Consider the following 22146-nt stretch of genomic DNA (forward strand, 5'->3'; position numbering starts at 1 on the left):
AACAATGTCACAATGAATCAAGCACCAAAACACCTCAGATTGGTAGACTTTAACATATAAAAAGTGTGGGGGAAAGTGATACTGTACAGGGTGGGAGAGGATGCAAAAAAGGCAGGACATACACACTACAACCAACTAAGAAAGGATGGACTGGGTACCTTGAAATCTGAGAGTGAAGCCATCAGTTCATCCAGTTCTCTTGTTGCTGATGAGGCAGATATGCGTGTCTGTTGCTGGCTAGCGGTGACCCGCTGTGGGCTGCTCATTTCACCTTGATTCACAGTGATAGCGGGACTAATGGAAAAACACAGCAGAAAATCAGTTGACAGCAGGAAGGGGAGACCACAATCTTAACGCAGAGAAAAAGCCTTTGGTCTTGTATCAACAGAGCCTTGTTATCTGACTCTACTCCTGTGCACAGATCACCATTCAAAATTCCCCTAAAGAACAGACTGAGAATCTGAGAAATGGGTACATGACAATCCAGTAATATACCTATTTGGATAGATATCACGATCCAGTCCATGCACATTTGAAATTGTGGATCCAGATCTCATAGATCCAGACGGCCCACTGTATAAACCAGGGGTCCTCAAACTAAGGCCCAGGGGCTGGATATGGCCCTCCAAGGTCATTTACCCGGCCCTTGCTCAAGGTCAACCTAACTCTGAAAGAACACAACAACAATAACAATCCTATCTCATCAGCCAAAAGCAGGCCCACACTTCTCATTGAAATACTAATAAGTTTATATTTCTTTAAATGGTTCTTCATTTTAATTATTGTATTGTTTTTAAGTGCTTTTGCACTACAAATAAGATATGTGCAGTGTGCATAGGAATTCATCCATGTTTTTTTCAAATTATAATCTGGCCCTCCAACAGTTTGAGGGATTTTGACCTGGCCCTCTGTTTAAAAAGTTTGTGGACCCCTGGTATAAACCAACAAACAATATAGGAGGCAGTGCTCCAGCAATCATAAATGAAGCAGCAAAGTAACCAAAATGAAGTTGAAAAACTAGCATTTCCTTAGCTGCCACTAGAACTTGGCATCTGGAAAAGTCTAAACCAAGCATGGGCAAACTTTGACCCTTCAGGTGTTTGGGACTTCAACTCCCACAATTTCTAACTGCTAATAGCCTTGTGGCTATTTGGAATTGTGGGAGTTGAAATCCAAAACACCTGGAGGACCAAGGTTTGCCCATACCTGGTCTAAACCATAGATGAGGACTTTATATGTCTAATAGCAAGACTTTGGAAGGCTGGACTCAAACCCATACCACATTTTGAAAAAGTCTGTATGTTTTAAAGAGCTATTAGGGAGGGGGGGGGGGGATATTATGAAATTTCTATCCACAGTCACCAGGTGGCACAAGAGGCTTTTATCTCATTTATTAAAAAATACCTATGTGGGGGTGGCATTGGAACTAGACAAATGTGGCTGATGGGTTAATCCAAAAGCATATGTTTTCTCAAAGGGAAATGGCTCACTAAGGGTAATATGAAGGCAAAAGCTACCACTTCCTCTTCCTCTAGCTGTTCCTCGCGCTAATGTAACTTTGAGTTAAATTCCTGTTTCCTCTGCTCTCAAACTTATTCGCTAAACTGATTTCTTTTCTTCCCTGAGTTTCACGGAGTTGCAAGACTTTGCTGTTTTGCTTTATAACATAGATAAAATCTAGATTTTTCTTTCTTCTTAATCATCTAATCTGCCTATTCACTTTTACTTCTTACTCCAACATCTTTTTGTCTTCTAGTTGGCTTACTAAACCCATTCCACTCACTATTACAATCACGATATTCTTATCTTAAGAACTGATTTCCTCTTTCTTCTCATCACCTACTTAAACTTCCGTTGTTGACTTCTAAATGTTCTCTGCCTCTCCATTTCCCCTACTCAGGCCCTTTTTCATCAGTAAACCCTAGATTACATCATCTGTTCCTCAGCTATATCCTTTTTCCCCCTGTTAAGCTTTTTCATTATAACTCTTTAGCTCCTGACACGTTTTGTGGATTTTTGGCACTACCCATGGCCTCAGCTTTCAATTTCTTCTTTGGCAAGAAGCCTGCACATTGGAGAAAGCAGAAGCCGGACAATATAGCATTTTCTGTTGTGGATCACAACTACTTCTTCTCTTGAAAACATTCTTTTTAGACCACAACACCCAGAATCCACAAGTTAGCTGGGACAATGCCCATACTGGATGGAAGATTCTAGAAGACACACCTCACTGCAAAAAACCCCAAAAAACCACAAAAACAAATCCAACCACTTATTCAACCTTTCTTTCCTCCTGTTGTCTGGGGTTCCCATACTTTAAAAAATGTTACTACTCACACTGGACTGGGCACAGAGCTCTCAAGTTCGTCCAAAAGGCTCTCCACACTGGGACACACTTCCTCAATGCCATGCCCTCCATTCCGCTTGGGCTTCTCTTTTGCAGGCGCTGTTGGTTGTGTATTCAAAGAGGTAGCGTTCTCCAAGGCGCTGTAGTGAGAGCCAGCCCCACTGGGCAGCGAGGGGGTCCTAGCAGCTTCATCTTATGAGCAAAGGAACACAGAGAAGCAATTACACATTTTTCACAACAAAAAAGCAACAGAAGGAAATACAGAAAAATAACAGCTAGGCCTTGGACAGCATATTCAATCTCCCCCATACCCAAAGCAGGGTGTTTTTCTGCCCCTCAAAACATAATTTAGGGTCCACATGTGGCTCCATCACATCTGTGCCCCTTCTTTCCTATTTTACCAGCTTGGCATCTTTATGAGTTGCTTCCAGCACCTTTGTGCATCTCAGTCATTACATATCCTCTTGGGGATAATACAGTGTAGCAGACGCATGGGCAAAAGCTAACAAATCAGGTGTAGAATCTCCCAATCCATTTATCTAATTTTACCAGTCCTGTACAGTCACAGCCACTGCTTCTTACCTGCTGGGTAGCCACTAGGAGGGTTGTGCTGAACAGCATTGAGTTCTAGTAGGAGTCGGTCCAGTTCTGAGAGGTTATTGCCTAATGAAGAGCTCATCAGTGTGGGAGATGGTTCTGCTGACTTCTGCTTGTTGGGAAAACTAGAAGACAAAAGCATGATGATTTGATTCTGCTGTTTATAACTGATGCTCTTGTTTAAAAGTAACTTGCATAAACCATTTTTCCCCTTACAGTCAGACAATTATAGCCATCGAAGGGCATAAACCATAACAGTTCACTGACACCACAGATGCTGTTTCTTGAGTTGGCAACAATGAGGCTGATGTTTATGTCTCCCCTTTCTCACAGCAAATAGAAGTCTATTCACTAAGAATGGCACTCTCTTTCAAATTACTTTCTCTCACATTCAGCATTTTAAAAATCTCAATTTCATGCCAATGTACACAGAAGAACCATGGAAAAAGCAGGCTACCTGTAGACGTGTTCTTCTTCGCTTGCACGCGGAGGAGAAATGACACACTCCCTGGATCCAGAGGCACTAGAGCTGTACACCGGAGACTGGGACTGTGGCTGCAGAAAAAGTGGTATACATGTCTTATTGAAATGAATTGGAATATACAGATAACATAAGCAGAAACCTCCATCCAAGAACTAAGACAATACGCCACAGTCTCTTTGTCAGAGGGCATTAGGTGAGTAAGATCTACCTCAGTCTATGGTGGTTTCAGGCAGCGGATTAACAAAGGGGCTCTAAGCAATCTTTCCAGGGTGAGAAGCTTTCATTTTAGCTTTGTAAAGCAGAAGAAAATGTAAGTTTTAGTGTCAGCAAAGTTTGAGTACTGCTGTGCCAATTAGAAGACCTTCACAGATCCTGGGGAGGGAGGGGAGTCAGTTACCATGGAAGCACCCACACCTCAAACTCAACTGGTAACAAACACAATGTGAAACTCGCTGGCTGACACAGTTGAATTAAAAAAAAATACCAGCCCATGGAGACTTTTTTCCATTAAACATGGAAACGTCCAACCCCACTCAGTAGCATGTGACAATCGCTAGCCACCAGTTTTCTGTTGCCAGGCAACAGGATGTGTTAAGACCTCATGTTTTATTATTAAATCAATTGGACGTGCAGGTTCTGTAGTAGGTATATAGAATATAACTTAGTGGTGCAGCAACATACACCAGATCAAGGGCAGAAAAGCACATCTCCCAATCCATTTCTGCAGCCCTTAATACCATAGTGAGCCCCAGAATTCTTTTTACACTTTAGTTTTTCACCAGCACAAACCACTATATGGATTATAGTCAGTGGAAATTACATGCACTACTATGGGATAATCAATCTCGTAGTCAGGAATGAAATGTACTATAGTTAACCAGACAGTCAGTAAACTAACAACATTTAACTACCATATTTTCTGGCGTATAAGACTACTTTTTAACCCAATAAAACCTTCTCAAAAGTCAGGGGTCGTCTTATACACCGGGAGTAGACTTATATGCTGGGGGCAGTCTTATACGCAAGGAGTAGTCTTATACGTCGGGAGTCATCTTATACGCTGGGAGTAGTCTTATAGAGCAGGTGCTGAAATTTCCAATCTGGATTGGAGAATCTGTGGTTGCCCCATATGGTGGGGGGAGCTCAAAAATGGCAGTGGCCACATCACTGCCGTACGCAGCGACTGTATGAAAGCATTAAGGGTGACGCTGTACAAGTACGGTAGAAGAAAATCCATTCATCAGGATTCATGGACTTAATGTGGTCCCAATGGTGAGGTGAAGGGGCGCCTCTCCAGGAAGGTGTAAGTGAAGGGTGGAGGAAGCTGCAGGCGTCTGGGGTATGGAAAAAAGAGATAGAGTGGCTCTGGGTCCAGAAAAGCACACCTCTTTTACCTGTCTGGCCTGCCCTTGTATCCTATTAGTGTACCTCCTCCTCTGCTTCTCAGATCTCACTCCTGAAGACTGCAGTGAAGCGGTGCAGGTACGCATGTGCGAGATATGAGAGGCAGAGAAGGAGGTACAGTAATAGGAAAATTACCATATTGAATTCAAATCTAATGTTTTTTAAATTTTATTTGGTGTGCGTTGGAAGAGGGGTAGTCTTATACAGCGAATATATCCCAAACTCTGTATTTTAACTGGAAAAGTTGGGGGTCGTTTTATACGCCCAGTCGTCTTATATGCCGGAATATACGATACATACATTTTAAAATTGTATGGGTGTATAAATATATATCATAATAATCAAATATGATGACTGGGAGGATTTTATTGGTTACTAAGGAGTAAAAGGAAATTTTATTTGTTATAAAAGTTTTCAAATAGTAATCCCTTTTCATCCTAGAGAAGACTGACTAGTGGTGTGCCACAGAGTCTAGGCATGGTGTTGTTCAACATCTTTGTAAATGATTTGTATAATAGAATAGTGGGCATGCTTATCAATTTTCAGGGTTGCACCAAATTAGATGGGGCAGCTAATATCCCAGAGACAGAATCGGGATTCAAAATAACCTTAACAGCTTGCAGGGCTGGGCCAAAACTAACAAAATGAATTTCCACAAGAATTAATGTAATCCACTACATTCAGGCAGGAACAACAAAATGCAAAAATTATGGGATGGATTAACACCTCACTTGATAACAGTATATGTGAAAAGGATCTAAGCAGAACACAAAGAAACATGAATGAACAAGGTAATGTAGTGGCCAAAAAAACCAATGCAATTATGGGCTGCATCAAGAGGAGTAACTGCCCTTGGAGTTCTGCATTCAATTCTGGACACCACATTCCCATAGTGACATGTGAGAACATGTCTTGAAGAGAGAAACCACTATGGTAAAAGGTCTGGGATCTGGGCCCTATGAGGAATGGCTGCATACATTTAGCTTACAGAAGAGAAGATTGAGAAACTGTATGATAGCCATCTTCAAATACCTGAAGGGGTTCCATGTAGATGAAGCATTCTTGTTTTCTGCTGCTCCAGGTATTAGAACACAAACCAGTGGCTTCGAATTACAAAAAAAGTGACTATCTAACATTAGGAAGAGCTGTTCAACACACAAATAGCCTGCTGGAGAGAGTGTTGGGCCCTCCTTCTTTGGAAGTTACAGTTGGTTTCCTCATTTCCATGAGCATGAGTTGAGATAAATAAACATTTTAATTACCTGCTGGTGAATATTTTTGGGGATGCTGGGCTGCCACTGGTCTAAAGGATCATTTACTGTCCCATTCAAGGCCTCATTGGAAGGAGGGGGTGGCACTGGAGGAGGTATAGTGATTTCCTGGTATGTATGATTTCCAGTTGGATAAGAGTAAGATGTTTCTTCTGACAGGAAGACAGGTCGCTTGGAGATGTGGGAGGTAGTGGATTCCAGATCAGCTAGTAACGCATCTGCAGAGAAGACACAGAAGAATTACTTTTCTCTACTTCCTGCTAGTTACTTTCTTTCCTTCTTATCCAGCCAAAACCTGTCACCATCCATAATGAAGCATCTGAAGAGGCTGTACCTAAATACAGCTGTAGCAAATGCTTGTTCTCTGAATCACAGTATAAGTACAATTTTAAAAATCCCCTTCCTATCTTTACAGAAACTAAACAGTCCAAGATACAATGACGAGGGAAATTCATTCACTATCCAAACAGAAACTGAGAGCAAAACTTCTCAGCTCCAACTAAAAAAGAACTGGAACCAGACAATCTCAGAGACAAAGCTATCAAAGTCTGAAGCAGACTAATTGTTACTTGTGTGGGGTGTTGAACTCATTCAAAGTGTAGCTGCAATCGCTACTTTGTGCAAAGCAGAGATTTCTGAGGGGGATTTCCTTCCACCAGAGAAAATTCTGTCAATTTACAGACACAGCATCCATACATTAGCTTCCTAGGTATAAAGAGCTAATATGGGCTCCAGTTCCTACTAGGTAAATGCAATTTCATCACCTAAAAACACCGCTCAACATGCTGGGTCAGGTCACAAATTCCTAAAGAGGGAGAACAGGACTCTTCCAGATAAACATGCACACAGACCTTCAAAAGGAAAAAAAAAGGGGGAGCATGGACAGAAATCTAGACATTCAAGTTTGGAATGGTCTGCTCTTGTACAGTAAGGAAAAAAGCAAGAAGAGAAATCAATTCTGGAAATCTGTAGCATGTGGAGTCATCAAGTGTTCAGCATGGCGGGTGGAGGAACGGATAGAAAATATTAATCTTGCTCTTTAGGTTAATGTTTACCCAGTTATGAAGCTGTATGGAAGTTACTCAATGGGCATAACACAGCAGAAACTGGTCTTATCATTGCTTACTTCTTTGACAATTCCTCTTTTTACTTTACTACCAGTGAACACTCAAACAGGGAAATTTTGCACCCAGCATTTCCCTTGGTTTTCCAAGTAATTCTCCAAAGTGAGTCCAAGAAACAACTACCTAACCAGCTGAAGGATCTCCATAGTGAAGAAATGCCACCCATTTTACTCACCTAGTGTCTGCAACCTGCATATCTGGTTGGACTTCAAGAGAAAGATGCCTTGGGCATTTTGTTAGATTACTAATACATCTGGCTACTAAAGAGGCAAAAAGAGTGCCTCTAGGCACAATGTAGTAAAATTGCTCCCTTTGGAAGTAAGGAAGGGTGTCTGTATTCCATGCGTAAAGAGAAAATTAGACAAACAAATATACATGTTTTCATGTAGATTCCCGTGTGTTCATCTACAAGTTAGAAAAACTCAAAGGGCCATGCCAATATATAAGAGAAGTTCCACACTACCAGGAAAACACAACTCCAGATTAAAAACATGGATGTCTAAATGTAACCTAAGTGTAAACAGGTTCCTGTTTCTTTAGAAAGACTCCAAAATGATCTATGATCTCCTCCTCCCCACCTCCAGTATATAACTGGAGCAAAGCCTAGAAAGAGAGCTTGTTTTCAAGGAACATAATACCCAATAAGGGTTCCCAAGGCAGATACATACCAAGAGAAGAGGGCAAAAAGCTGCTGTTCTTCCAAGTACTGCTGCTCTTTGACTGTAGCAATGTGTACACAGTTTATGATTCAAGCTTTATCAGATAAGGTGTGGTTTTGTATGACATAAACTTTCCCACCATGAAACAGCTATCGAACCATGCAACTCACTTCTCTGTCTTTCTGAAACACACACACTTTTACCTCTCACCCCTCAGCACATTACAAAACCAGGAATTCTTAGCCTTAAAGGTCAATACTGCAGGGCTACAGAGGAATTGAACTGACTGTCCTATGTTAAGACCGGTTAATAATAGGCATACCACCTTTCCACTCTTCTTCTTCCTTATTAAGGAATAAATCTTTATGGAAGGATAGGAATCATGCAGCCCCCCAGAAAGCGGCTGGAACACCATTCTTCACCACTGGTTATGTAGCTAGGGGTGAGGGGACTTGCAGTCTGTTTAGGCCATGTCACACTATAGACATATTCCAAGCACCTGTTTCTCTACATGTTCATTCAGTTTGTATATAAAACGTGCTTCTTTCATGTTCACAAGTCCTTAGGGGGGGAAACTGCCAGGCAAATTGTATGTACGTGTGTATGCACATATATACAGAGAACAAATACAAAATAGCGTCTTTGCCCAAAAACAAAGGCAGGGCCACATGATGCTGATCTGCAAACCCAGACAGCCGAAAAGTCTAGTAAGTTTGCCAAAAGTTGGATTCCTGACTCAAATGGTCTGTTTATTACTGAGTGGGAATGCTACCAGAACACACTAACTACTTGCTCACTACCCCAGGCAGGTACTGGCGAGAATGAAACTGCATCTAATTATTTGTCAAGCCTCTGGAATTTTCTTCCTTTCACATGGGCACTTTGGGACACTGGCAATGAAAGCACCCCAATATGGAGTGCCAAATATGGAGTCAACTTCTGAGAAGCCTGCACATAAAAGAGTTAAACTGTAGACTTCACAAGTTTATTCATTAACTTCCTTCATCCTGCTTCTTCCTGGGTTTAGCAATTGGCTTCATAACTGAGGAACAGGAAGAGGAGGAATACCGGCTGCATGATTGTTCAGAAGTGCTGATGACAAGTTATACTTAAGGACAGATGATACTTGGAGGTCTCAAAGATGTTATCTAATAAGATATGCATACACTACTTGTGCACAACATCCAGATGGCAACAGAACACTCACCCCTGCTTATAATGACACACCTGGTAAACTATTCAATGGGGCAGTTGTAAAAAATATATTTAATGTAACAGAAATCTGCATACAGGGAAGTGGGTCTATATTACAAAGAACTTGAAAACAATCTTCAATTGAAGTAGTAGTTGCCTGTTCAAACATTGGCTGAGTAATCACCCCACACAAGTCTGAGTTATACAGTACACATTCCTCCTCTATCTTTCCTGCTGTACACACCCTGTATCAGGCAGGGGAAGAGTTCACTCATTCCAAAAGCTTTGTTGCAAGGCCCTGCAGCAATCTGTACATGTCGGAGCTGGCTCACTGAGAATGCAGCCACCTTAAACAGAATGAGGGAGGAAAACGCCTTTTCCCTACATTTCCCAGATCTTCCTGATAAAAGCAATCAAGCCAGAGAAAAAGAATGTCAGTGCAAGCTAGTGAAGAACCTCCTCCTCACCAACACCACCACATCCAATTTAAAAATCAGCATTCCATAACAAATCCCCATCAACAATGACAGACTAGCGATTAGAGTGACCACAGTGTGACTGCAATGGGCACATGAGTGAATGTACTATCCTCCAACTCTGTAGAACAATTGTATTATATTATATAGTTATACTAGAATATTAATGAAAAGACATTCAAATAGTTTGCTCTCCTTTCGTCTTACCAGGCCCCTTCTATGGCCTTACTTTTACATGTATGAAGGTACATACAACCTAAAGTATCAAATTTGGGTCTGCCATGGTTCTGCCTGGTATTTTATGTTACCATCCTTTCCTTTCAAGTAGAAGCCTCCCATACAGCCTTGGAATGTCCTAGCTGGAAGGACAACATAACTGTACCAAGGGTGCTGAACAGAGCCATAACAATGTGAACAGCCTAAGCCAGCAAGAACAAGAAACTGTTTTCCTCCTGCCCACTTAACTGACTCATAACATAAAGACATTTGTCCACCCTGACAAAAGCTCCTACAATTCCTGCCATCCCATTCCTCCCCCATTCCTTCCCACATGTTGTAGACATATAAAAACAGGAATGATTTCCCATTGTGTTCATGTCTGTCAACTTAATATTTAATATACTTTTGACTGATGTTCCAGAAAGGTGCTCACCCATTGTCAAGGAGTGGTACACACAGAAGGAAATAATGGGTGAAGCCCACCTAGGAGACCACCAGCAACTACACTTGGAGGCCAAATTCTCCACATGTATAACTTACTACTGTAATTTAAGAACAGACTGTAATGTCCACTGGGGTTTGATTGCTTTATTATTACTTATTTTATTTACAAATAGCTGTCTACTGCTAACATTTAAAAAATTCAATGCTGTATATATTAGCAAAACATAAAAATACATATCATGTGCAAATATACATGTTAGTGTACACTATATTCTTCATGGAATAGATTTTTGTTTGAAATAAGAAGGGAAGGCTTTTATAAATATGTATGTTCTTAGCATGTGTCTAAAACCCAGAATAGTTTGAGCATATCAAATTCCTAAAAGAAGAACATTCCACATAGCAGGTGCCACCACTCTAAATGTCCTGCTCCAAATAGCTGCAGAGCAGAGCTAACACATGTCACAATCAGGAGAAGCTCCCCTGATGACCTCAAAGGTCAAATGGCACTGTATGAGAGGAATAATTAAATGGAGAGATTAGATAAAGTCACGCAGAATACCTGCCTAGGATAGTAAAAGAGTTGGAAACCAATCCCTATAAGGAAGATTTGAAAGAGATTGGTCTGTTTTACCTTGAGGAGAAAAGAGCAAAAGGTGGTATAACTGTCTTCAAGTATTTGGAGTCCGTCATGCAGAATGCAGAACAGACATGTTATTCATTGTTCCTGAGGGTAGCAACCAAATCAGTGCATGGAAAGTGCAGGGATGCACAATTGGGCTGAGCACGAATCTAATATTATTAATGGTAAGAGCTGTTTGACAGTCTGATTGAAGGCCTCCCTGAGTAGTGAATTTTCCTTACTCAGGGGATTTAAGCACATGATGAAAAGTTAGTTGTAAATGATGTTAGAGCTATGTTCTGTGCGATCTCCATGTCCTCTTCCATGTTCTAAATCTTGATTCTGTAAGTCAGGGATAGGAACCATGTGGCCTCACAGATGTTGTTGAACTGAAACTCCCAGAATTTCCCACCTTTGGGTATACTAGCTCAGACTGCTGGAATTAATAATCCAACAACTGGAGAGCTAAATGGTTCCCACCCTCTACTATATGGCTACCAATGGCCATTTGTCACGATGAGGTTTGCCTCCAAGTTCAAAGGCTGCATGTCACAGAATACCAGCCTCTGGGGAATAACAATAGAAGATGGCTGTTGTTGGGCCTCCCAAGGCAACTGTATTGCCACCACAGGAAGCAGAACACTGGACTAGAGGGGCCATTAGTCTGATCTAAAACAGTTCTTCCTTTCAGAACACAGAAAAGGCTTGTATAATATAGAATTCTGAGGAAATAAAAGGAAGTGTTTTGTGTCCTGCAAGTTTGCCTGTAATCTCTGCAAAGTTTAACCTACGGTCTAATTGTGGCAAGCAAAATACAGCAAACCTCCAAAACTCAATTACCACTGGTACTTTGGGTTCCTTGTAAGGATGCCAAAATAAATGCACATTTTCCAAATGAAAATTTTGGAAAGTTTAGTTCAAAGAAGTAACTTTTCCAAGCTCTGCATTTTTCTCCATTATGTTTATATAATTTAACACGCCACTGCAGAAGTGCACATCTATTCAACAAAAGAAGTGTTTTATCATGGCAGTTGATACACGGATTGCTTTTAAAATCACCTCATGAATGCAGCAGCAGAGACCCTCGGACAGGAATAGATGCTTGCATTACAGAAAAGCCTGTGTCCACCAAATACTCCCACCCCATTAACTCAAAGAGAATTGGCCCTTTCTAGCTATGACGACAGGCTCTCATTTAAGGAGGACACAATCCCAAGCAGTAACCCAATCCCTGGCAGGACAGTTTTACAGAGTGAGCAACTGCCAAGGAATGGGAAGCGTAGGTATATTTATCTCTTTAAGCACACATTCAGAAAGGACACTGCCTGCTTCTGCTGAAATGATCATCTGAATGAGGAATATTGATTCTTATACCTGAAAGAAATTAGATTTTCTGATTCAAGGTTACTCAACTCAGAATGCGGATTCTCAGTTGCCGAACATACACAGGAAGGCAAACCAAATTGAAAGCTAAATTCCCATTGGGTAGAATACTGCCTTGCTTCTTTATACATGCCAGTCAGGCCCACACTCTCTCTGTCTCTATCATGCCCTTCAGCAATCAATAAGAGATAGAAGCCAGGAAACTAGCCTAAGAAGAGGTGGAGCAATGTGTTACAGGAGCAATTCCTTCCCCCAGTCCAGGAATTATTGGCAAGTATATGAGAAGAAATTCTTAGAAAAGATTGAAATTTGGAAGATCCAGATTTTAGTCCCAATCAAGCCATGTGACCTTGGTCCTGTTACCTTCTCTCACCACATCTCCAAATTACGTATGATGTTAAACCAAGGGATCAGTCCCTCTTAGGTTCGCTTTCTTTTATAATAAAAAAAAGCTTTCATTCCTATACACATTTTTACCAATTAGCTCCTCTCTTCATTAGTTTATATAACACTGTTTTTTTATTAGTTGACTCTTTTATATTTGCATTGGTTTTACTTGTACTACAGTATGGATTCCTCTCTGACTTCAAGATGCTTGTAATGACATTAATAGCTTAGGATCTCATTAAAATCTCAAAATTTGAATGAGTGCCTCTTCCTATATATTCCTGCCTAAGGATTTCTTGGGCTCTCCCTTATGTCCTGACAGTGAGATCAATACATTGTATGAAAGAGTCTTCTCAGTTCTTACATCCCACTTGTGGAATTGTTAAAGAGGGAACATTACAGGAAAACTTATCATTCCAGGATCCAAATCTTTATAATCAGAGATTGCTCCTTTGTTAAAGAGATGAACCTGGAATGCCAGGTCCATATATTGGTTCTAGAAGCCACTTCATTGTTAAATGTATCTTACAATTAGTTTTGAAATCAATTGTTTAATACAAGCAAAGCTTTCAAGTATATCATGCTCTGCTCACTAAAAAAAAAACATGCACCTGCTGCTTTCATTTACTTTAAAGAGGCCTTTTATTTTGGTTAATGAAGGAGATAAAATTAAATATAGTTCTTCCATCATTTTAACCACTGCAACTGAAAACACGAAAAGAGTTGGGTTTTTCCATATCTAGAAGGATGATTGCTAAGAACACATTCAGATGGCTTGTAATTTGAAGTCTTTGGACTATGTCCACACCATAGAAAGGCCAACACTGGACAAAACTGTCATCAGAAGCTTTCTAGTAGATTTCTAAACACAAGGAACTGCATTGTGGGATACCATTAAGAGGACTGGTTGTATCAATGCAGCTGCAGTAAAGATGGCTCTTTGCCTAAACTGGCGCTGGTTCAGCCAAATTTACTGAAGAAATGTCTTCCAACCCTTACAAAATAAGTCAAGAAATACAAAAAAGGTAAACCAATGGCTGCAATCCACCCCTCCTGCCATCATATTATGCATGAGATATGACCATATGGGACCTGAAACAAAGTGTTCATGTTTATATCCTCTCCTCCAAGCTACTATAACTGCATGAAGCTCAAAGTCATTCCTCTCTCTGTCCCAGGTTTTAGTTTCCCCTTTCTAGCTGACCCACCACAGTCTCAATAATCTCTGAGCTTTTGTGAAAGAGGGTTTAGTTGTGTGGTTTTTTGAAAAAAATGATTCTTTCAAACATGTTCATACCTTTTAGTCACCCTATAATTAGATTTCATGCTAATTTCACCTACAGTTGCTCAATTTACAGAACTCTGCCATCATATGGGAAACCTCTAATGAACATTCTGGCAGCTAGTAGCCATTAATGTCATTTCCAGTGTTAGGCATTACAGTTTATGTACAGAGTACAGACACAAAAGTATGTCTGCCTGTCATTGTCTTTGCAAAGTAAATATAATACATGAATCAACCCATAGCCTTTTTGACAAGACTGATCACTTAATCACATCTAACATTATACTAACAGCCATACGAAGAATAAAAAGCATGGCTATATTAGCAGGCTTCACATAATAAACCATGACAGACAAAAAAAAGGTATCAAGGGGGACAACATACTAGTGTTAATCAAGAAAGGGAAGAAATGATGTTAGAAAAAGCAAGCCTAAAGGGATTTGTTTTTCAAACTGCTTACATACAGAAAGAAAAGCAAGGTCAGCTGATGGTGAAACTGCACTCCAAGGACACAGACTAGTAAAATAAAAATGAAACACAAAACAACACTTAAACAAGATTTTCTTTAAAAATACACATCTAGAGCAAGAAGGAGGAAAATATGTTTTGGGTGCAAAAGGGCCTGAGTTCAATTTTGGTGTTATCTCCAGATAAAAATGAACTTGGGTTGAAGAAGTGGGCATGCTCAAGTTGGATCTTCTGAAGAGCAGCTAGATCAAGGATGGGGAAAGTTCAGCCATGGCTTCCATGTACTTCTAACCCAATTTTAACAGCTAGATGGACCTGTGGGGTCTAAGATAACTGGATTCAAATCCCAGCTCATCTAAGAACATAATCTGTCTTTGCTCAGCTCTTCATGCCAGTTCTTTAAATCTCATGTTTAAAAGGTCTATAGCAAAAAACAAAACAAAAACAAAAACAAAACGTTAAGTAGGTTCAGCTGACCATTCTTAAGTTATACTTAAGTTAAGTTGTGCCTCTCCTTAAGAAAATATGTTGGGAGATATATCAAAGGAAAGGTTTCTTCAGTTTTTAAATCTTTTACTTTTTTTGCATGGAGGAGGAGTGCATATACTGCCAAGAAAATTGACATTTCAGCAACAATATATGGAAATCCATATGCCAGAAAGATATGGAGAAATATAGTGAGATCCATACCTTACTCAGAAGTAAAGCTCATGAAGGCTTACTGCTAGGTATGTGTGTTTCAATTAAAGCACAAGCCATCTATAAGGCTGCACTAAAACAGTTTCACAATATGACCTGGTGCAAAACAATAACATTTTAGTTCATTAAAACCAACATCTTGCTTTCTCTTATATGAGAAAGCTTTGTACAGAAACATTTAGACTAACCGCAGAGATACTTGAAAGTAAGATAATTTCTTAGCAATAGACATCATTAGCCAATGAAACAAATTTCAAGAGACACATAGGAAGCTTTAACAACATGTTAAGATGTAAATCTGAATGAAATAATCTGCTAATAGCTGGTATGATTTAAGAGAGATGAATGTGGTTTTTAAAAGTGCTAAAGCACTGTGATTCTGTAACCCATTTAAAGTGATCCTACTGAAAAGCTATGAATTGTAGCCACTTAAATCAGAGCCAGCAATCGTCAGCAGAAAGTAGCCTGGATGAACCAAGATAATGAAAGTCCCAATAACTAACAGGATATGGAGGAAATAAGATAGGTTCTTGTGACCTCAGTTCCAAATCTCACTAAATTCCAAGCATTACCACCATGACCCTACATGTGCTGCATGCCATACAACAAAGGACAAAAATCAAATATTAATGTCTAGAGTTGTTAGGAATACGAGTTAGTTCTCTTTTTGCTTCATATATTGCATGTTAGTATACATTTGACCGAGGATGAGCCATTATCATTCAGGTCTGTTTGTACGTTAAATTATGAATTATGTGGCTGGTTTGTTTTAAACAAGTCATTGTTAAGATTAGCCTCCAATTGTTAAATTCAGACAAAGGTGTTTTAAAAAAATAAAAAGCAAAACCTTCCAGTGTCCTCTTTATGGGTTAAAAGGAGTATATGATCCCAAAATTTGCTACGGCTCATTACAATCATGACATATAAATCTTTATTGTGACATCTACAAAAAGGCAGTATATTTCCCCTTGAATATGAAATCTCTTCCACATGAATAATTTTCTCCACAACCATGAGGGCTACTGGCAGCCAGCAGATTTCTTAAATGAAAAAAGGAAATTCTCAAAACCATACACACTTCTCTTCATTAATATGTTATATTTTATCCCAGTCTTAATTCAGTGTAGAGAGATCTCCAACCATCTCACAAATACACCAGAGTCTATGACTGGCTCAAGGTCAAGCCTGAACAGGGATGTAAACTCAAATCTCCCCCGCCCTAAGCAACACTTGAAATGCACTCTCTCCCTTTACTATGCATCTTTAAAATGAAATAAGTTTCTTCATTACTTACTAGTTCTTTTTTGTATCTAATCCCTGATAAACACATCCAAGTTTCACAACTTGGGAGAGCAACTGAAAACTCAACCAGATCCAAACTAAAGGGGGAGGGGGGATTATTCTTTCTGCCAAGCAAGCACTAGACTATGCTGCATTCCATTTGATTAAAACAATTACCAGAAAGGCAGCCAAGAATTACATAAAACTTCCTCTCTGCACCACCCGAGCTCCTTTCCTCCACCTCCTCCCACATACTTCATGCAGATTTCCAGTGCTATTCGTACTAAGCACAAGTAATGCATGCCACTCCATGGAAGCTATGAAGGAAGCAGTATAAATATCTTTTAAGTGTAGCTTCCAAGGGAGATGCAAAAGAATTGGTGTTTAAAATGCATTACTGCCACAAACATTCCTGTACAACAGTCACAATTGCTATAATGTAACTGAAGATGGCACTTCTCTAAAGACCTCTTCCAAAGCATACATGAATTCTGTACCTCCCATATGGTGTCACTTGTACCCCAATGCAAGTGACATGGATTGTATCTGGGATTTTTGGGGATGTTACCACAGGACTAAAGAAAGATTTCTTGTCTTATACGAGGGGTTACTGGTAAGTCTTTGGCTTTGTGTTCTTTTTTTGTTTCTGTGGTAACAAATGTTACATCACATGAAAGCCTTATGTGTCTAATATATGTTTTCAATGTTTTGTGTTTGTAGCTTATGGCAACAGTAATCTAGGCACACGGGAAAACAAAATGGCAGAGTCTAAAGCAATATTCACAGCAAATGAGATCAGAGGAGTGATAAAATTCTTGTTTCTGCAAGAAAAGTCCGCAAAGGATATTCATGGTGATATGTCTCAGACATTGGGGGACCAATGCCCTTCATATTTTACAGTTAAAGCTGGGTTGCCAAAATTCAATACGGGCCACTTCAGCACCAATGAAGAGGAATCTCCTGGACGACCAAGAGAGGTTGTTGTTCCAGAGATCCTGAATGTTGTACACCTCATACTAGAGAATCGGCGAATTTCAGCTAAAGGAATAGCAGACATAATGGGAATTTCTCATGAATGTGTTTATCCATGAACATTTGAACATGAAGAAGCTATCTGCAATGTGGGTCTCCAAATGTTTAACAACAGACCAGAAAAGCATGCGAGTGAAAACTTCCCAGTCCTTTTGTCAGCATTTCCGAACTGATAAGAACTTCCTGGATCAACTGGTCACTATGGATGAGACCTAGAATTATTGGTATGACCCTGAAATCATGGAGCAGTCAAAAGAGTGGCGGCACCGTGGTTTTCCTTGTCTAAAGATGTTCAGGGTGGAAAAACCAGCAACTAAGGTGATGGTGTCTGTGTTCTGGGATAAGGAGGGCATGCTGCTAGTGGACTACCTTCAAAATGGTTCCATCAATGCAAGGTATTACATTGAACTTTTGGACAAAATGAAGGCAGCTTTGAAGGCCAAAAGGTGCAACAAGCTGTCCAAAGGAATCTTGTTCCTGCAAGACAACACCTCCACTCACACTGCACAAGCAACCACGGCAAAACTGGTGGAGCTAGGCTTCCAGCTGGTTGACCATCCACCTTATTCACCAGAACTAGTTCCATCCGACTATCATCTATTTCCAAACCTGAAGAAACACCTCAAGTGTACCAAATTTCACACCATTTCTGATGCCATGGCTGCTACGGAAGACTGGTTTGAGGCACAACTGAAATCCTTCTTTCTGCAAGGCTTACAGAATATGGAATACCAATGTAAGAAGTGTGTTGATATCAGTGGAGAGTATGTGGAATAAATATAAAGTTTCATCTTCCTATCTCATTTCTTTCTGGGTAAAACCAAAGACTTATCAGCAGCCCCTCATGTATGCTTCTGTGAGAGGTTGGTAAAGAGATGGGATGATGTCAGGGATATGATATTTCATTCCCTCCCCTACTACTTTCTGTGCAGCTCCTTTTGAACTGCCAGAACTGCTCACAGGTTTTTGGAACACCTCCAGTTGTATCAACCGATAGAGCCAGTTATCCCAAGCAGCAAGGAACAGCATGTAGAGCCCACTGGAGCCAAATCTACCCATCAACAAACATCAGCTGAGCTCAGAGTTATTAATCCAGATGACAGTACGGGCAATGCAATTTTCTTGCAAGTCACTTTGAGGGCCCTGACTTCACCCCCTTCCTTTTATAAGCTCATTGAAGTATTTCTCATATAAAATCACTTCACAACCAGAGCCATGGCTGGCTGCACAAAGTCATTTCTTTTATTTGTGATGTGATTGTTCTTTTAATCTATCTTAATGTTGTAATTCTGTTTGTTTTATTTGATGTCATTAGTTAGCTGCCTTGAGTGCCATTATTTGGTAGACAAGATATAAATCCAACAAATAAAATAATACCAGGAACAATATTTTAAGAGATGTTTCTTAAAGGGTCACCAAAGACTTGAGTTTGGGCTTTCTGTCAGAGGAGTATCCATTTGACACTCCCACTGGTGCTATTTGTTCATTCCAGAACAACTGCAGTTCCCTCAACCCCTTGAGGATTGGGAACTGCACACGATTTGTCTATTAAAATCCTTTCTTTTTTAAAAAAAAACCCTTACATTCTACAGCAGTAACAGCTGACTCAGAGCCTTGTTTACACACTCCATTATTATGCTGCAGTAGCCACCCGCAAAGGCACTTTATTCAGATTTGTTTACACGTTCAAAGGACACAGTAGTATGTGAGCAGAAAGTCTATCAGCTTTTATGAAAACAGGGACTGCTAATTTGCCCTTCCTTTAGCCTGGAATCCTAGGTAAACAATAATATGAGTAGCATCTCCAGTGGGTGGAATTCATACTCCCCGAGGGAAAGGCAGTGACCTGAAAAAGACACAACAACATGAGCAAACGCTGGTGGTTGAGGGATACAGTTGTCATGATGGGACAACTGTATTTATGCCAGTCTCTGCCATGCTTGCATTTAAAATAGATGCCTATTTTTATATTTTTAACACAGAAAGGGGTGGGCAATTGAAAAAAGCTGATGAAAAACTCTTACTGTCGTATCTTAAAGTACTTTTCTTCCAGCCCTTTTTTCCTGTAATGGGCCAGCCTAGGGAGAAAAATCCATAATGGTACCAAATGAGGAGGATTTAATCAAATACAACCACTTTTTAAGGGAAGTGGGAAACCCGCACACTATATGTTGCATGCAAGTGGACAGACATCAATAAATGCACATCTGCTCCCTTCCTCCACATCTAGGTCAGTTCTGAAATACTTTAGAATCTGCCATTCACATAAACTGTGGCTATTATCTCAGGACAATAGTGGAGAGACAACTGCTCTGAATCCTCTCTATGTAAACACATCTGTACTTCATCCCCCCTGGTTATGCTTCCAGCTTTCAAGTCTGGAGAAATTCATGTCTAAGGGGATTAGGGTGTTATTGGCTCCAATTGGCAACAAGCTGAATCATCCAGTTATCAAAAGGGTGAGCTGCATAGTCTTCATATTTCCTAGATGGCTACACTGCCATCAGACACCCTGCCTACCTCGTACACTGCAATGGCTAAAAAGACTTAACCATAGTGTTTGCCTTCAGGTCTTCCAAGCAGGGTGAGTAAAAATCTGGTTCTCTAAAAACGTTTTTACTTTAAATTGAGGGTATTTAACCAGTATTTTTTTCCCCAAAACTGAGGTTGAAAACTTTTTACTTGATCCTCATTTTAAAATAATTAAAAACAAATCTCATCACAAGGATGCTATACCTACATGTCTCTTAAAAATTAATTGATGGTTTTATTACGCTCTCACACCTTGAATTACCTCCAACCCTAAACAGTTCTGGCCCAGCTTTCCTGTCCAAATGTATCTCCATCTATGATCCACCTTGGAGGCTAAGATCATCAGGGAAGGCCCTGCTCTCAGTCCCACCCCCTCGCAAGCTCGACTGGTGGGGACGAGAGATAGGGCCTTTTCAGTGGTGGCCCCTCGTCTATGGAACACCCTCTCCAGTGAAATTAGATTAGCCCCCTTCTCTCCTGACCTTCAGGAAAAAAACTAAAAACATGGATTTGGGGTCCAGCTTTTGGTCAGTAAATTGGAGCAGCACAATAACAGACTATAAAATAACATAATGACAACTCGGATCAGCTCTGGTATATGACTTGGATTGTGTGATTTTAACTGATGTTTTAATGTTTATGTTTTAATTGGTTTTGATTCTAATGCATTTGTATATTTATCAATATGTATATACAGCATCAAATTGTTGCCTTCGTAAGGACACTCTGAATCCCCTTCAGGGTGAGAAGGGCGGGGTACAAGTGTGGTAAATAAATAATGAAACTTTGGCATTCCATTATATTTATCATCTCATAAAAATTTCTCTCAGTCATCCAGCATTGAAAAGTAATTTTCAATGTTCTATTTTATTTATTTATTTACAGTATTTCTATACCGCTTTTCTCACCCCTAGGGGGACTCAAAGCGGTTTACACATAACTGGCAAAGCTTCAATGCCATACAATGGATACTGACGCGATGCCAATCCATAACAACAATAATAAAACGACAATTAAGCATAAATCATAATTAGACAGTACATAAGCAATCATTAAAACAATAAATAATGAAAACAGTCTCGCCAGTCGTACTGTCATTCTAGTCCATGCCCTTTAAACTCTACAAACATCTACTGTCCGAAGGCCTGGTCCCAAAGCCATGATTTTAATTTCTTTCTAAAAGCCAGGAGGGAGGGAGCAGATCTTGCCTCAGAGAAGGCCCTGTCTCTCATCCTCGCCAGACGCATTTGCGCAATTGACAGGAGCGAGAGCAGGGCCTCCCCGGATGATCTTAGATTACAAGATGTGACATAGGGGTGGATGCGTTCGGACAAGTAAGCTGGGCCAGAATCGTATAGAGCTTTATGGGTCAAAACCAGCACTTTGAATTGGGCTCGTAGATGGACTGGCTGCCAGTGGAGCTGGCACAACAGGGGGGTGGTATGTTCCCTGTATGTCGCCTCAGTTAGTAATCTGGCTGCCACCCATTGGACTAGCTAAAGTTTCCGAACAGTCTTCAAAGGCAGCCCCACGAAGAGCGTGTTGAAGTAATCTATTCGGGATGTAACCAGAGCGTGGACCACCATGGTCAGATCAGACTTCCCAAGGTACGGGTGCAGCTGGTGCACAAGTTTTAACTGTGCAAAAGCTCCCCTGGCCACCGCCGAAACCTGGGGTTCCAGGCTCAGCGATGAATCCAGGATCACTCCCAAGCTGCGAACCTGAGTCTTCAGGAGGAGTGTAACCCCGTCCAACACAGGCTGTAACCCTATGGCCTGTTCGGCCTTTTGACAGACCAGGAGGACCTCTGTCTTGTCTGGATTCAATTTCAATTTGCTAGCCCTCATCCAGTCCGACACAGCAGCCAAGCATCGGTTCAAGGTCTGAACAGCCTCCTTAGTAACAGGTTGGAAGGAGTGACAGATTTGGATGTCATCTGCATACAGATAACACCTTACTCCGAAACTCCGGATGATCTCCCCCAGCGGCTTCATGTAGATGTTAAATAACATAGGGGACAGTACTGAACCCTGAGGGACTCCACAAGACAACGGTTGTGGGGTCAAACAGGTGTCACCCAGTAACACCTTCTGAGACCAACCCTCGAGGAAGGACTGGAGCCACTGCAGAGCGGTACCTTCTAGTCCTTCAAGTTCTAGTCCTTTCATTTCTGTTGCTCAGTAGACTAAGGTTACATGATATTCAAAGGCACAGGTTGAATGAAAGTATGTTCATATG

General features: G+C 40.6%; 1 protein-coding gene across 5 annotated transcripts in view; it reads right to left on the minus strand.

The window, feature by feature from the left end:
- The window catches only part of PXN (paxillin), a 49949-nt gene that overhangs the window by 21517 nt on the left and 6286 nt on the right, over window positions 1–22146 (minus strand). For 4 of the 5 annotated variants that reach the window (XM_060785408.2, XM_067473281.1, XM_067473280.1 and 1 more), the window contains exons 2-6: window positions 6095–6321; window positions 3402–3499; window positions 2930–3069; window positions 2338–2539; window positions 159–294 (exon numbers count right to left, since the gene is read on the minus strand). In XM_060785408.2, coding sequence (XP_060641391.1) covers window positions 159–294; window positions 2338–2539; window positions 2930–3069; window positions 3402–3499; window positions 6095–6321 — 803 coding nt within the window. Of the gene's footprint in view, window positions 1–158; window positions 295–2337; window positions 2540–2929; window positions 3070–3401; window positions 3500–6094; window positions 6322–7895; window positions 7918–22146 lie in introns of those variants that run through there. The other variant, XM_067473282.1, reaches the window with a different exon arrangement.

Source organism: Anolis sagrei, chromosome X (assembly GCF_037176765.1).
Source record: "Anolis sagrei isolate rAnoSag1 chromosome X, rAnoSag1.mat, whole genome shotgun sequence".
In the NCBI taxonomy this organism is placed as follows: Eukaryota; Metazoa; Chordata; class Lepidosauria; order Squamata; family Dactyloidae; genus Anolis; species Anolis sagrei.